Consider the following 14,373-nt stretch of genomic DNA (forward strand, 5'->3'; position numbering starts at 1 on the left):
TCGATATCAGTTATCGAATATCAGTAATCGATTAGTTCGACCATAGACATTATTTTATCTGTACAGAAAACAAGCAATGCCAATTTGCGTTATCTATGACTTTTTCGAGTATAGACAAAACAGATTTTCAGAATCTGTCAATCAAGGAAAAGTCAAATCAAAAGTCAAAGTTGGAAAAGAAATCGGAACTGCGTGTGTGGTTACATTTATTAAAAATAGTTATTTAATTAAGTAGAGAAACTGCAGGAAAGTATAACAATGACACGAGAAGTAAACATCAAGGCTCTAGTGTCCCACGTAGTAAAAGGAGACGGGATAGACAAATGTAGGATATGTATGGGCAGTACATCCGAGGGGCAGGTGTACTTAAGCGATACAGTGATGACGGACGGAGATAAACCCGTAACGCTCTCAGAATTACTTGAAGTCATAACCGGAGTTGAGGTTTGTGTCTAATTTGTTTATATTTATGTTTTCTGTGTAAAACGGAACGGCGTCATTCCCGGTCTGACGGGCCAAAATGGCGGCCACGGCGATAAATATGTTCGGCGATTCGCTAATTTTTGGAGGGAATTAAAAATACGTAACGCTTGTCCAACATATTACATTATTTTAGATTATTCGTAATCTTGGTGACCCTTTAAATTTACAAGTTAGCATCACAAGGAAACTTGGGTTCAATTTGTAGATTACCAAAACTATGTAAGAATGAATCCTCTTTCGTGACAATGGAAGATATTATTGTAGATTCTATTTATTTAATATTTTGAATGAATTATTATTATCCCCACCCATATATAATAAAGATCTGCAGACAGTCAATGATCTCATATCTGAATATTTAAATCCAATGTATTCTTTATTTTAATGATTTCTTTCTTCGCCGTTGAAATTCATTATGTTTACATTTTTACACCTGTCAATCATCATGTTTGTTTGTTTCTTATAATATACTAGCTGACCAGGCAAACTTTGTACTACCTCAAAATCTATTTATCAAATATATTTTAAATAAAATATAGCCTATGTTACTCGTGGATAATGTAGCTTTCGAATGGTGAAAGAATTTTTAATATCTGTCCAGTAGTTTTTAAGCCTATTCATTACAACCAAACAAACAAAGTTTTCCTCTTTAGACTATTAGTGTAGATTATGGAAGTAGGAAACGGGCATGCAATCCATCTGATGGTAGGTGGCTACTCCCCTTGTAACTAACCCTATATAAGATTGGAATCTTCAGGTTGACTACCAATACTTTGTTGCCCCTGAGGACCAAGTATTTATTCTTTGCCACACCCTTCAAACTAGAACACAACTTTACTTAACACCGCTGATATTAGGCAGGCATACATGAGGTAGTTGTGCATACTGAGGTGAAGCAAAAAAGGTTTTTATAAACCTACCAAGTATTTATTCTTTGCCATATCCTTCAAACCAGAACACAACTTTACTTAACACCGCTGATATTAGGCAGGCACACAAGGTGGTCTTGCATACTGAGGTGAACCACAAAAGGTTTTTATAAACCTATTTTTCACAATAAAGAAGATTTGATTTGATAGTGTGGCTTTAAAGTTGATTGGGTGTCAATATATTCAGAGTTAAAAAAAATACAATTAGCATTTTCCAGATTCCTATGATCCAGATTCCTCTGCATAAGAATAAAAATGACTAATACATTGTTATGCATTGTCATGAAACTCTGAAGATCAAAAAATGGACATAAATTTTGTTCTGTTTAAACATAAGCCAGATAATTGTGTCATATTTGTCAATAATTATAAAAAATCTTGTACAAATATATTGTCCCACTCATACAGATTACTACATACTTAGTTTTAATGGATCCATATCCATGATGCTCGTAGTTCCATAACTAATAGACTACTACTACTACTACTATCAAGTCAAAGTATTTGTCAAGTTATTACTACTAGTAATAACTTGACAAACGCAAACCTGAAGTTATACGATTTGAAAATTGCATTGATTTGTCTTTCATTTCAGCGACATGCAACACTTGATTACTGATTATAAACTTACTGCTCCCACACTATTTGTCATAGTCGTAGAACAAAGTCGGATTTATCAAATAAAGTTTACAGGGCAGCCATTTCAAGTTATTCACAAACGTCATTTACTATGAGCGCATTTCAAAACTGTTGTTATACCGACTGATTAATTTGAAAACTATAATACATAGAATTTTTTCTGTAATACAGTAATAATATTAAGACAATGTGTTATCCAAATATGATAAAAAGTCAATTTTGCATTTTTGTCAAATCCGCCTTAGTTCTACGACTATGACGTATTGTTTAATTAATGTAAATATTCACATCACGTGAAATCATACCATATGGTGTTATTTAGTTATGCAAAATTCTATGTTATGACTTAGGGGAATTCAACTTATGTTATTATTAAGCCAATGTAACTGTAAAGTAAAAGTCTATTAAAAAAGGTGTCATTTAAAAAGACCTCATTTACATTTTCATACTTAATAGTTTAGTCCAATAATTTTTAAGATACATTGTAGGATGTTAAAAAGAGAGGAAAAATATTTTGAATTGGAATGGGCCAGGGCAATGAAATGAAAATGAAAGATTAAATATTTATACAAAATCATATATAAAGATTTAATGCTTAAATTAATGGAGCTGGTTACAATCAAAAGCAAATAAATTTGTTCCCTTGCTAAAAATACAGTTTAGTCGGTTTCCCAAAAGTGCAAAAGGATATTATTATGAATATGAAGAATTTGTTACCTTGAGTTCTGTGTGTGCTGCATTATATCCTGGCGGTTTGACTGGTGCGGTGGTTGCAGGTGCAGCTGGAGGACGACATGCCAGCTGGGCTCTGCTCTGCCTGCTCCACGTCTGCCCTGAACGCAGCGCACTTCAGAACCTTTTGCAGACAGGCCACCGAGCAGTGGGACTCGACACTGCAACTCATGGCCAACTTGCACTGCTTGCCCAGGGCAAACAAAGCTATACTAATTATTCTGGGTGAAAATGAAATGACAATCATTGATAGGTACCCAGATCTTGACGAAAAGAAGTCGATTTTGCCAAATGTTCCTACTAAAGAAACGCCTAAAGTTAAATTTAAAAGGGAGGGTAGAATTGTAAAAGGTTGTCAGTGTTCAGATTGCGGGAAAAAGTTCAAATATCCACAACAATTGCATCAACATTTGAAAGAATCAACGGATTTCAAACGGGCATGTCATATTTGCGCTGAAATCATGAGTAGGGATGAGCTTGTGTCACACATGAAAGATGTGCATGGTAGGAAGCCTTACGACTGTAAGAAATGTCCGGCGCTATTACATTCGTATAGTCAGTTTAAGCGGCACGTAGTTAAGGCTCATGCGAAGGGATCATGCCTTTGTGGTGACTGCGGGAGAAGCTTCAGCTCCTCGCAGGCATACCACGCGCACCAGTCAGTCCACAGGCTGAAGACATGTCCGGGATGTGATAAACTTTTCCGCAACCAGACATGCTACTTGTACCACGTTAAAAAATGCTGTAACTTAGACAGTAGTAGACAAGATACGCATCGCACGAAGCACAAAGTGTTCGTCCAAGTCGAAAATCGTGTTAGTGACAAGAAAATCAAAGTGGGACTCCGCGGGAGCGCGGATAAGGAATGCATTTGTGATTATTGCGGCAAGAAATTCGCTGGCAAGAGGTTCGTTTGTGCGCATATACAAATCGTCCACATGAAAAACACACACAGGCCGTGTATCTATTGCGGGAAGTTGCTAGCGTCCGCTCATATGACAGAGCACGTGAAGAAACACGAAGTTGTGAAGATGTATAATTGTGAACACTGTGGTGTCATGTTGAGAACTAAGCTAGGTTATAGCCAGCATTTAAGACTCCATACAGGTGAAAAACCGTATAAATGTCAGTACTGTGGCGAGACGTTTTCTGCGTCATCTAGAAGGTCACAACACATTCGGACGACACACAAACCATCAGAGATAGAAATGAGGCATGCATGTGATTTGTGCCCAGCGAAGTTCAAACTCCCCTACCGACTGAAGAAGCACATTGTATCCGCTCATAACGGGGACGCTGAGGATCCGACGTTGTTGCAATATAAATGTGAGGAGTGCCACGAAAGTTTCTCCTCCAACCGTGGCCTCTTGCACCACGGGCGAAAACATCAAGAACAGTTCTCGGCTATTCGAAAAGTGAGAAGGGATGCCAAATTCAAAGTGTATAGCAGTGAAGCGGAACAAAAGACGATCATGAAAGACGAAGTTTCGAATAATATAGATCTGAATTACTAACTTTGACTATGTATATTTAGAAAATAATATAACAATACAAGTAAATCTCGGAACTTAATACAATTTTATACAACTAGTGCCACTGAAGTTTATGTAACATCTTCCAGTTGGTTTTTTTATGCCTAATAAGTTAGCATATGACTATAGTCTCCTGGTGGCCACCCAAATGCTATCAAGGATGTAAAATTAGCTTAGAAAATGCCCATTTTCTGTTAGCTCTTTTAATTGAATTTTAATGTATTGGCCATCGCGTATCATCTTATTTAATCTACAAATAACAATTAAGTTTGCGGCTGTAAAGGGTCTTATTTATATTCGACCAAGAATTAATAAATATTTCTTATAAAAAATTGTGTTTGATATTATTGCTTTTTCAGACTACAGTGAAAATCTGTATAATTTCAGTTCAAAAATATGTTTATGGAAGGATCATAATATTTTAATCCTAATTTAAAAGTTGGAAATCCTTTTGAAACTCTTACGGTGTTTAAAATATAATGGATTTTAATGTTTAATATACCATATCTTTTCCTTCAAAACCGTATGGTCTGCATGGCTCTTCTAAAGCGACACAAACTATATTAATCCTTTATAACTAACGAAATACTGAAATTGTTATTATCCTTATACAACGAATTATTCCAATGCCCTTAAGAATAAACCAAGAGGAACGGACTGATTGGAACGTGGTTTCAGGTTATGGAGGAGAACGCCCTGCCGCGAGGAATATGCCGCGAATGCTATGAGGCTACCACCGCGGCGCTGCGGTTGAGGCAGCTAGTCAGAGAGTCGGCCAGACAGTGGTCGGCCGCCAGTATCATGACCGCAAACATTCAACACCCCACTAGCACGGATGGCGCTTACTATATTTGCTTTGGAGATAACGTAACCTTGATTCGAGACCAATCGAAGAAAATTGCTGACGTGCCCCGAGCGGTTAAGAGAATGAACTGTGGATATCAAGGCTCCGTTCCTATAGAGAAAACGAGGAAAAGACGACGAAAAATCAATGGAGTAGCTGTGACTATTAAATGTTGTTATTGCAACATGCTGTTCCACTCACCGTATCATTTGAACCTTCATTTCAAGAATTCCATGAAGCGAGCGTGCACACATTGTTCTATGGTCATGCAGAAGGAGAAACTGGCGAAGCATTTGTTAAAAATACATCATAAGCAAGTTTTCTCCTGCAACTTGTGTCATCAACTTTTTGATGAGCAGAAAGGCTTAGATCGACACACGAAATTTAATCACGGCCCAAATACACATCACTGTCAGACTTGCGGTGCTGGGTTTCCTATCGCAAGGGCTCTACGGGCACACGGATACACTCACACGTTGTTTGGATGCCCTTCATGCAGCGCTAGTTTCGAAAATAGGAAATGTTACGAGTATCACAAAGGCCAGTGCACGGTACAGAAGCATCAACCGGAAAGTTTGTACGAATGCCACGACTGCGGAAGCAAGTATACTAAGAAACCGTCTTTAAGAATCCACATAATCCAGAAACATTTGAATGTTCTTCCACACGTTTGCCAAATCTGTGGGAAGCGCAGTTCTAACACCGGTCACGCGAAAGCTCACGAAGCAATACATATGGCTGAAAGGAAAATATATCAGTGTTATTGTGGAGCTAAAATGCGTACACAGTTAGGGTATCTCATGCACCAGAGGATTCACACCGGTGAACGCCCGTACGAGTGTCCCGAGTGTGGAGACAGGTTCCTATCAGCGTCGCGAAGACTGGATCACATAATGAGGAGACACAGGAGTACGAAGGACATGAAACACGCGTGCAAACAGTGTGGCGCGAGGTTCCTGAGGCCTTTCGAACTGAAGAAACATCAGACGAACATGCACGGCGTCGAATAATATCGTGATGGTTAGAAAACTAACGTTTTGCCTAAGAACAACTACTTTTTTATCGGGCGATAGTCTCGTAGGGCCTTCAATCCATATGAGAAAATATGCAATTTAAATATGCACATTATTAAAAAAAATCTTAATCATACAAATATTTCTAGCCCAAATCATAAATCCGTCATCAACGTTTATTAGCTATCGAATTGACAACATCGCCAAATCTACGTTAATTGGGGTAGCTTTCATAGGTTTCTTCATCGAACCCTTCACACCCTTCATCAACACACAAACACTGATGCTGTATGGCAAAAATAGTTGTGACGAACATCGTCGTTGCTGCCGGTGCCGGTTGCCGTAATAACACTCCCAAAGAGTTTTACCACGTATAATCTGTTGCTTCTTGTACTATGATGTAGATCCAAATAAAACAATATTAATACGTTTTTTTTTTCTGTATTTCAGATCAATGTAGAAAGTTTATATCCTCAAGGGGTGTGCGTTGAGTGCACCAACAGAGCGAAAGCTGCCTTTGAGTTCAGGATCTTCGTCCGGAAGTCTGCCTCACTGTGGACAAAATGCCTCAACTCCCTATCAGTATTGCCAGCGACAGGATCCAAGTCCGTATACGCGGTCGTAAGAGACGACCTATCCCTTCAAAGTATGAACGAATTCACAGGAGGCACCAAAGTATTACTAGACTTACTTTTAAACAAATTAAAGAGGAAGAAACGCACGGAGAAGAAACCCAAAGGTCGCACCGGACCGACCTGCACCTGCACAGACTGTGGCAAAACCTTCCCTAGCCCCTATTATCTCAATACGCATCTGAAAAACAGTGGGCAAAAAGAAGCATGTTGGTTTTGCGGCGCCGTACACATACGGGGTCAAGAAATGAAAGATCATCTCTTCAAGAAACACTACGTGCAAGCTGTGTCGTGTCCGGACTGCCCGATGCTCTTCGCTCAGAACATAGATCTCAAAATACATATCAAGAATAACCACAAGCCTGGCTCGCTGACGTGCGGTGATTGTGGGCGAACCTTTGCGAGACCGGCTTCCTTTGAAGCACACTCCCAAATGCATGCAGTACGGACTTGTCGCTCTTGTGGCACTCAGTTCACTAATCGTGGGTGTTATAGAGAGCATAGGAAAAACTGTGAGCCAGGAGCTAAACCCGATTCGAAAATGGTGCCGAGGAACAAACGCTCCAACGTGCGCGATCCAGCTACCTTCACATGCGACTACTGTTCGAAGACGTATCATTCTCGGCCTCAGTTGAAAAATCACATAATATGGATCCATATGGACGTCCGCCCGCACCAATGCCAATGGTGCGGGAAGCGATTCTACACACCGGCACGGTTAGCAGAACATACAGTAGTGCACACAAGAGAACGGAACTTTGAATGTGATTTATGTGGCTTGAAACTAGTGTCGCGAATGGCAGCAGTGTACCACAGGCGGCGACACACAGGCGAAAGGCCTTATGAGTGTGAAGACTGTGGGGAGAGGTTCATTTCTGCCTCCCGGAGATCGGAACACGGGAAGCGAAGGCACGGGAAGGGCTTACGAATGCAATGCATGCAATGCCCAGCCAATTTCGTCAGAGGCCACGAGTTACGGAAGCATATAGAAAAGGCGCATCGACCTCAGGAAACTGCTCCGTGCTTAGTGGATGTGAATGGATAACATTCATTGTTACGCATTGAGAAATGCAACTTAAAAACGCTTAAAATGTATGCAATTTTATCGTTAAGTTATTCAAGTTCTTCTGATGTATTGAATAGATCTTTAATCAATATAATCCAGCATTGATAGTCATTATTTATTTAGTTCAATTCTGTAAATGAGGCTTTTTTCGCTGTTATAACTTGTAAGGACAAGCATTGCCCGTCGTACTACAGGGACTAATTTATTATTATAAAAATATTGTCTATTGGGTATCTCTGGAGTCTTTCATCCTGTCTTCCCACGATAAAAATGAGGGTATTGAAAACAATAAAAACCTAAGACTATTTATGTATGAATAAAGCTAATGAAATCAATATATTTTTTTTAGTTCGTTTATAATTCCTTCATGATGTTAAGTGGTCACTGTCAGGAGAATTGTTCCTCCCAAGGATCATTCTATGGAATATTAAGTCAAAAGATGCAAAAAAATAATGTGAATCAAGACGACGATGTAAAACAGAGTTCGGAAACGAGGCGCCCGCGGGTGCCACTGCACCCTTCAATAAATTTTAGTGTGCCCTTAAAAACAGCTGTTAGAATATTAACAAATTTTTACATTGAAGGCTGAATAATGATAATGTAACACGTAATACTAAATGTATAATTAGAATATAATGTAATAAATAAATTATAATAATAATGCATAGATTATTAATACACACGATTTTAATGGTATATAGAATCCTGTGTCTGTATAAATATTTAAATCAAAATTTAATTACACTTATAATAAGAAAATAAAGGTCCATATTTTTGGAAACTAACACTGTACACTTCACAAAATAACACATCTGCTATATGATATGTCTGATTTAATTTAGTTCTTTAAAATAAATGAAATCGGAACTTGAAACAATTCCCGCGCTTTTCAAGAATAGTTACGTAGATATTTTTCAATATGGTTATTTTGACAACTAATAGTGTCGTACTGTGACAACTGTCAGTAATAACTGAGTCGTGAGCCGCGAGCTTATGTTATTCGTTACAAGCTATTAATACGTTTTATCGATCAAATATGAGCAAGTTTGATATTTGGGATTATTTCAATAGAGTTATAAACACGGTTGATATGAAAAAGTCCGAATGTAAGCTCTGTAACAATGTTTTAAATCACACGTCTACGTCATTTAACCTAAAAGCCCATTTACAAAAACAACATAGACATGAGATACCTAATATACCCGTGCTTAGAAGACCAGTTATCAAAACCGACAAACGTGAGGGAAACAGGTAACTGGTTCTGACATAATTTTTGTTTTCTTTTATTTCGAAATAGTGTTGTGTCGTTGAAGTTTAATTTATATCATGTATCGATAAACTGATATGGTTGTAATAATAATCTCGATATAGGATAATTATTTTAACCCTTTTTCATTTTAAATGACATTATAGTAAGCTTAATATCTCTGTTCTATGAATAAATGGCATATTATTTCTTTCAAATAGCGGTCGCCGTTATATTTCCCGTATGTGGAAATATTTTACTAAAGCCAATGAGATTACAAAATATGCATCGTGTAACCTTTGCGGTAGAGAGTTTTCGTACAAAGGTTCCACATCAAATTTGAAAACTCATTTACTTCGCGCCCATGCCGCCGAGTACGAAGTTTGTGAAGAAACAGAGATAGCTTCCGAATCGCCGAAAAGTATTCACACCGATCCCGATGCGCAGTATTTTGGAAGCGGTAAGTTTATTCATTTTAGCTTGTATTTTAATATAAATAATAATAGTTGTACGTGCATAAAATATAAAATATTTTATTAAAACTGTTATCTATGCATATCGCATAGTAATAGTGACTATATTAGTTAATCGTTGTTACCACGGTTTTAAATCGTTGGAAAGAATAGTTATTCGTTTTGAATACATAATGATGCAAAAGTTGAAGTTAACTGATACCAATATCCATATTATATTAATGTATGTGCAGAAAAAAAATATAAAATTTTAGAAGAAATATTAGGTGGTAGAACCTTATGTGGTTCGACTCCGGCGGCACCACCGCCACACCTATTTCTACCTTTCTGGTTTGAAGGGTGTGGTAAGGGAGATAGACTTTTCCGAGGCGTTCCAGCTTAGTCCTCAGGGGTAGTGATGCGCCACTACCCCTGAGGACTATAGATAGATGGGCGACTTTAGATAGGAATATCTAATCCTATCTGGCATTGATTACAAGTGTCATAAAGTCATAAAGCTATATTTCTTGTGTGTATCACAATAAAAGAAACATTTAGACGAAGATGATATATTTTCTTAAATATTTTGTAACAATGACAATTATGACAATTGGCTTCCCGCCAAAACTCAAACTCTCCCGCCACGCCGCACCGCACCACATATTAAAAATCACTTGGCCACCGTCGGCCATCCGACCACAATTGCGCCGCAATAGACGCCTCACCTCATCTCACGTCACATAACCTCACGTGTGTTCGTTATCCGGCTATTATAAGGGTATTCTGACTACAAAAATGTTATTTTAGACTATGTATATAAGAATTAAGTCCACCCACCACAAGAAAACTAAATTAAATCTGCTTTCTTCAATAAACTAACAAAATACTGATACATTTTTTTAAAACCTAAACCGAGGCCATCAAGTTCTATTGCAGGAATTAGTATAGTAAATTTAACACCCAAATTAAATTAAAATATTTTATATGATTTCGGCTGTAATGGCTCATCTTATGTTTGCAACTCTCATAAGTAAAATAGTGTTTGCAGCAACAAGGGTATTTCCTTTTTATGACAACTAACATACTTCAACCTCTCATCTCATTTTCGCACTAATAAAATTAAAGTAAGAGCTACATACTGCCGCACCAACTGCTTATTACACAACTGCACTCACGGAAACGAGGATTGAGAAGCACACCACTAGACACAGTTTCTCTTATTATGCATAATACCAATAAAGATAACTTAAGTTATTTATCTCTAATATCTAATACCTGTACAAATCTGTTTAATTTAACCCAAAAAATAATAAGATAATAATATCGTTTATACATGACACAGTTTCATGGTAAAATGTTAAGCTACTATGGCTCGATCGCTCTATCGTTACTTAATCTGCACCTAGCTTTATTTCAATATCTCGTCAGCATCCTTGTACTCAACCAGCACAGCTCAACCAGTAACATTGGACCAGCGACGCCGTCGAGCGAAAAAGCAATAAGCTACATAACAGAGTTTGTTATTTAAAGTTCCTCTACTCGCTAGTCGCTACATTCGCTTACTCAACATAATCATAGAATTGTTCATGAATTTGTTTTTGACATTTCTCTCAATTAATTGCGAGCGTAATTATACTAGGTACCTATTGTAGAACTTTCTATGTTCATAGCCTACATTCATACGTAGGAATATTAAGAACACACGAGGACATTTTCTTTTTGTGGCTGGCAACTTTAATCGGAAGTTGCAACAATTCCCGCGCTTTTCAAGAATAGTTACGTGATATTTTTCAATATGGTTATTTTGACAACTGTTATAGTGACGTACTGTGACAACTGTCAGTAATAACGGAGTCGTGAGCCGCGTAGCTTATGTTATTCGTTACAAGCTGTTAATACGGTTTATCAATCAAATATGAGCGAGTTTGACTTTTGGAGTTATTACAATAGAGTTATAAACACGGCTGATATGAAAAAGTCTGAATGTAAGCTCTGTAACAATGTTATAAATCACACGTCTACGTCATTTAACCTAAAAGTCCATTTACAAAAACTACATGGACATGAGATACCAAATTTACCCGTGTTTAGGAAACCGGTTACCAAAATCGATAAACCATTAATATCAGTAAAAGAGGGAAACAGGTAGGTAACTGGTTCTTACATAATATTTGTTTTCTTTTATTTCGAGATAGTGTTGTGTCGTTGAAGTATAATTTAGATCATGTATCGATAAACTGATATGGTTGTAATAATGATCTCAATATTCCATAATTATTTTAAATCTTATGCATTTTAAATGACATTGTAGTAAGCTTAATATTTCTGTTCTATAAATAAATGGTATTTTATTTCTTTCAAATAGCGTTCGCCGGCATAAAGCGCATAGTTCTCGTATGTGGAAATATTTTACTAGAACCAATGAGATCACAAAATATGCATCGTGTAACCTTTGCGGTAGAGAGTTTTCGTACAAAGGTTCCACATCAAATTTGAAAGGTCATTTACTTCGCGCTCATGCCGCCGAGTTCGAAGGTTGTGAAGAAACGGAGACAGGTCCCGAATCACCGAAAAGTATTCACACCGATCCCGATGCGCAGTATTTTGGAAGCGGTAAGTTTATTTATTTTAGCTTGTATTGTAATATTAATAATAGTTATTGTAATTTCCATATTTGTATGTCCAGAAAAATATAAAATATTTTATTAAATACGCATATCACATAGTAAAAGTAACTATATGGGTTAATCGTTGTTACCGCGGTTTTAAATGGTTGGAACTAATAGTTATTCGTTTTAAATGTATAATGATGCAAAAGTGGATGTTACATTAGTGTATGTGCAGAAAAATATAAAATTTTAAAACAAATATATAGGCAGTTTACAGATAAATTATGCGATACGGTATAAATAAATAATTTACACTTCTTGTGCTATTTCACGTCATACAAAACATATAAATAATTATCAATAATATTAATAATCTAATATAATTTCAATGCGTATATATAGTATAGTAGTTGTGCCCGCCGCTTCGCCCGCATTTTAAAGAAATAATATGACATACATAAAACGGAAAATTTGTACCTGCATTGGAATGACAGTGGTGCCATCTGTCGAAAATTGGTCTAACCAACTCCCAAACCCTCGTGGGCTCTTGGACAACAACTTTGCTAAAGATCATCACTTGATCAAATGCATAGTTTCTGATTCTATAACTACTTACGAATTAAAAATTAATTAAAAAAATGTGAGCCGTCACGGGACGCCTGGCAGATGTGAAACGTCGACATTATTTTGTAAAAGTAATATGCAGAAAAGAACATATTGTGATAGGAACTAAATATGTCATAATGATAAAATAAAATATTACGATTTTTTTCCAGATAACGATGACTATTTATTGAATTCGATTGCGCATGGCGACGCGTCGCCACACCGTACACATTACTGCATATAGACTGTATATATATACCATCGTATAGCGTGCACGGCATGCGTCGCCACGCCAGAAATCGGTTTTACGTGCGGCTATAGATGTTTCACATCAAAAACCTTTTCCCACGGACTAAATTGTGAATCTAAACCATTCTCAAGTCCCCTTGAACACATACGGTTCAAAATCAGTCCAGTCGTTTAGGAGGAGTTCAGTGACATACACACGCACATAAGAAATATATATACATAAAGATAGTTTCAATTCATAAACATGAGTAAAATTCAGTATTAGGGTTAATAGTATACTTAATAAGTAATTCCATATACTTTCAGTACTCTTCTGAAAATAAAACTGGTATAGTCCGCACCAAACTGTTAGTCCGCTCTAAAGTTGTTGTAAGCAGGTGTAGTCATACAAATTGCTATGGCGACGCGATTCATTTATATATTCAGAGCGGACTATACTAATAGTGAGATACTATTTTCTTAGAACATCAGTATTATTATTATTCACATTCTTTGTGTTTGCTCGATCGTGTGTGATGGTTATAAACATTTTCGAGTATGTGCTATCGCCTTTAATAAATATATGTCTAACCTGCACAACAGATGGCGTCATTACATATAGCGATGTAAGCAAATCGCAATGTTGATTATAGATATTATTTTGAAGGTGGTAGAACCCATTGTGGTTCGACTCCGGCGGCACCACCGCCACACCTATTTCTACCTAATAACAGCAGTGTTAGGCGCTGCTGTGTTCCGGTTTGAAGGGTGTGGTAAGGGAGACAGACTTTTCCGAGGCGTTCCAGCTTAGTCCTCAGGGGCAGATGCGCCGCTAGCATCTGTGGCCGACCTCAGATAGGAATATCTAATCCTGTCTGGGATTGATTACAGATGTCCATGGGCGGCAGTAGCCACTTAACATCAGGTGGACTGCATGCTCGTCTGCTACTCCTATATTATAAAAAAAAAAAAGATATAGGATGTCAAACAAACGCAATGTCAGAATAAACTCGAGCCATCAAGCTCTATTGCAGGATTTAGTATAGGTAGTAGTACTGAGGTATTCCCTCAGGACTATGACATAGGGCTCTTCAAGAGGGGCGTAAATAGAGCTCTCCTTTAAAGCCGGCGACGCATTGGTGACTTCTCTAGTGTTGCAAATGTCTATAGGCGACGGTGACTGCTTTCCATCAGGTAGCCCGCCTGCCTTATCGTTAGGTTAAATATAAAAAAGAAGTAAATTGAACACTCGAAATAAATTTAAATATTTTATATGATGTCGGCTGTAATGGCTCATCTTATGCTTGCAACTCTGCAAAGTAAAATAGGATTCGCAGCAACAAGGGTATTTCCTTTTTATGA

The 14,373-nt window shown here is 37.4% G+C and overlaps 2 protein-coding genes across 3 annotated transcripts in view; both read left to right on the forward strand.

Annotated features, from left to right (window-relative positions):
• Window positions 1-115: 115 nt before the first annotated feature.
• Window positions 116-8,205, forward strand: LOC140751246 (uncharacterized). The gene is made up of 4 exons (XM_073085133.1): window positions 116-444; window positions 2,828-4,267; window positions 4,994-6,123; window positions 6,631-8,205. The coding sequence occupies exons 1-4, from the start codon at window positions 259-261 to the stop codon at window positions 7,847-7,849; spliced, it is 3,975 nt and encodes a 1,324-aa protein (XP_072941234.1). The 5' UTR covers window positions 116-258; the 3' UTR covers window positions 7,850-8,205.
• A 663-nt stretch (window positions 8,206-8,868) lies between these two features.
• The window catches only part of LOC140751235 (uncharacterized), a 92,619-nt gene continuing 87,114 nt past the window's right edge, over window positions 8,869-14,373 (forward strand). The window contains exons 1-2 of one of the 2 annotated variants that reach the window (XM_073085111.1): window positions 8,869-9,121; window positions 9,338-9,576. In XM_073085111.1, coding sequence (XP_072941212.1) covers window positions 8,907-9,121; window positions 9,338-9,576 — 454 coding nt within the window. In that variant the 5' untranslated portion in view covers window positions 8,869-8,906. Of the gene's footprint in view, window positions 9,122-9,337; window positions 9,577-11,415; window positions 11,714-11,933; window positions 12,182-14,373 lie in introns of those variants that run through there. The other variant, XM_073085108.1, reaches the window with a different exon arrangement.

Source organism: Epargyreus clarus, unplaced genomic scaffold (genome assembly GCF_041222505.1).
Source record: "Epargyreus clarus isolate Ecla_fem2 unplaced genomic scaffold, WU_Ecla_fem_2.2 ptg000022l, whole genome shotgun sequence".
Classification (NCBI taxonomy): domain Eukaryota; kingdom Metazoa; phylum Arthropoda; class Insecta; order Lepidoptera; family Hesperiidae; genus Epargyreus; species Epargyreus clarus.

Coding starts and splice junctions, on each gene's coding strand:
- LOC140751246 (XM_073085133.1), top strand. CDS start 259: ATGACACGAGAAGTAAACATCAAGGCTCTAGTGTCCCACGTAGTAAAA. Junction 445..2,827: donor AAGTCATAACCGGAGTTGAG/GTTTGTGTCTAA, acceptor CGGTGGTTGCAG/GTGCAGCTGGAGGACGACAT. Junction 4,268..4,993: donor AGACGATCATGAAAGACGAA/GTTTCGAATAAT, acceptor ACGTGGTTTCAG/GTTATGGAGGAGAACGCCCT.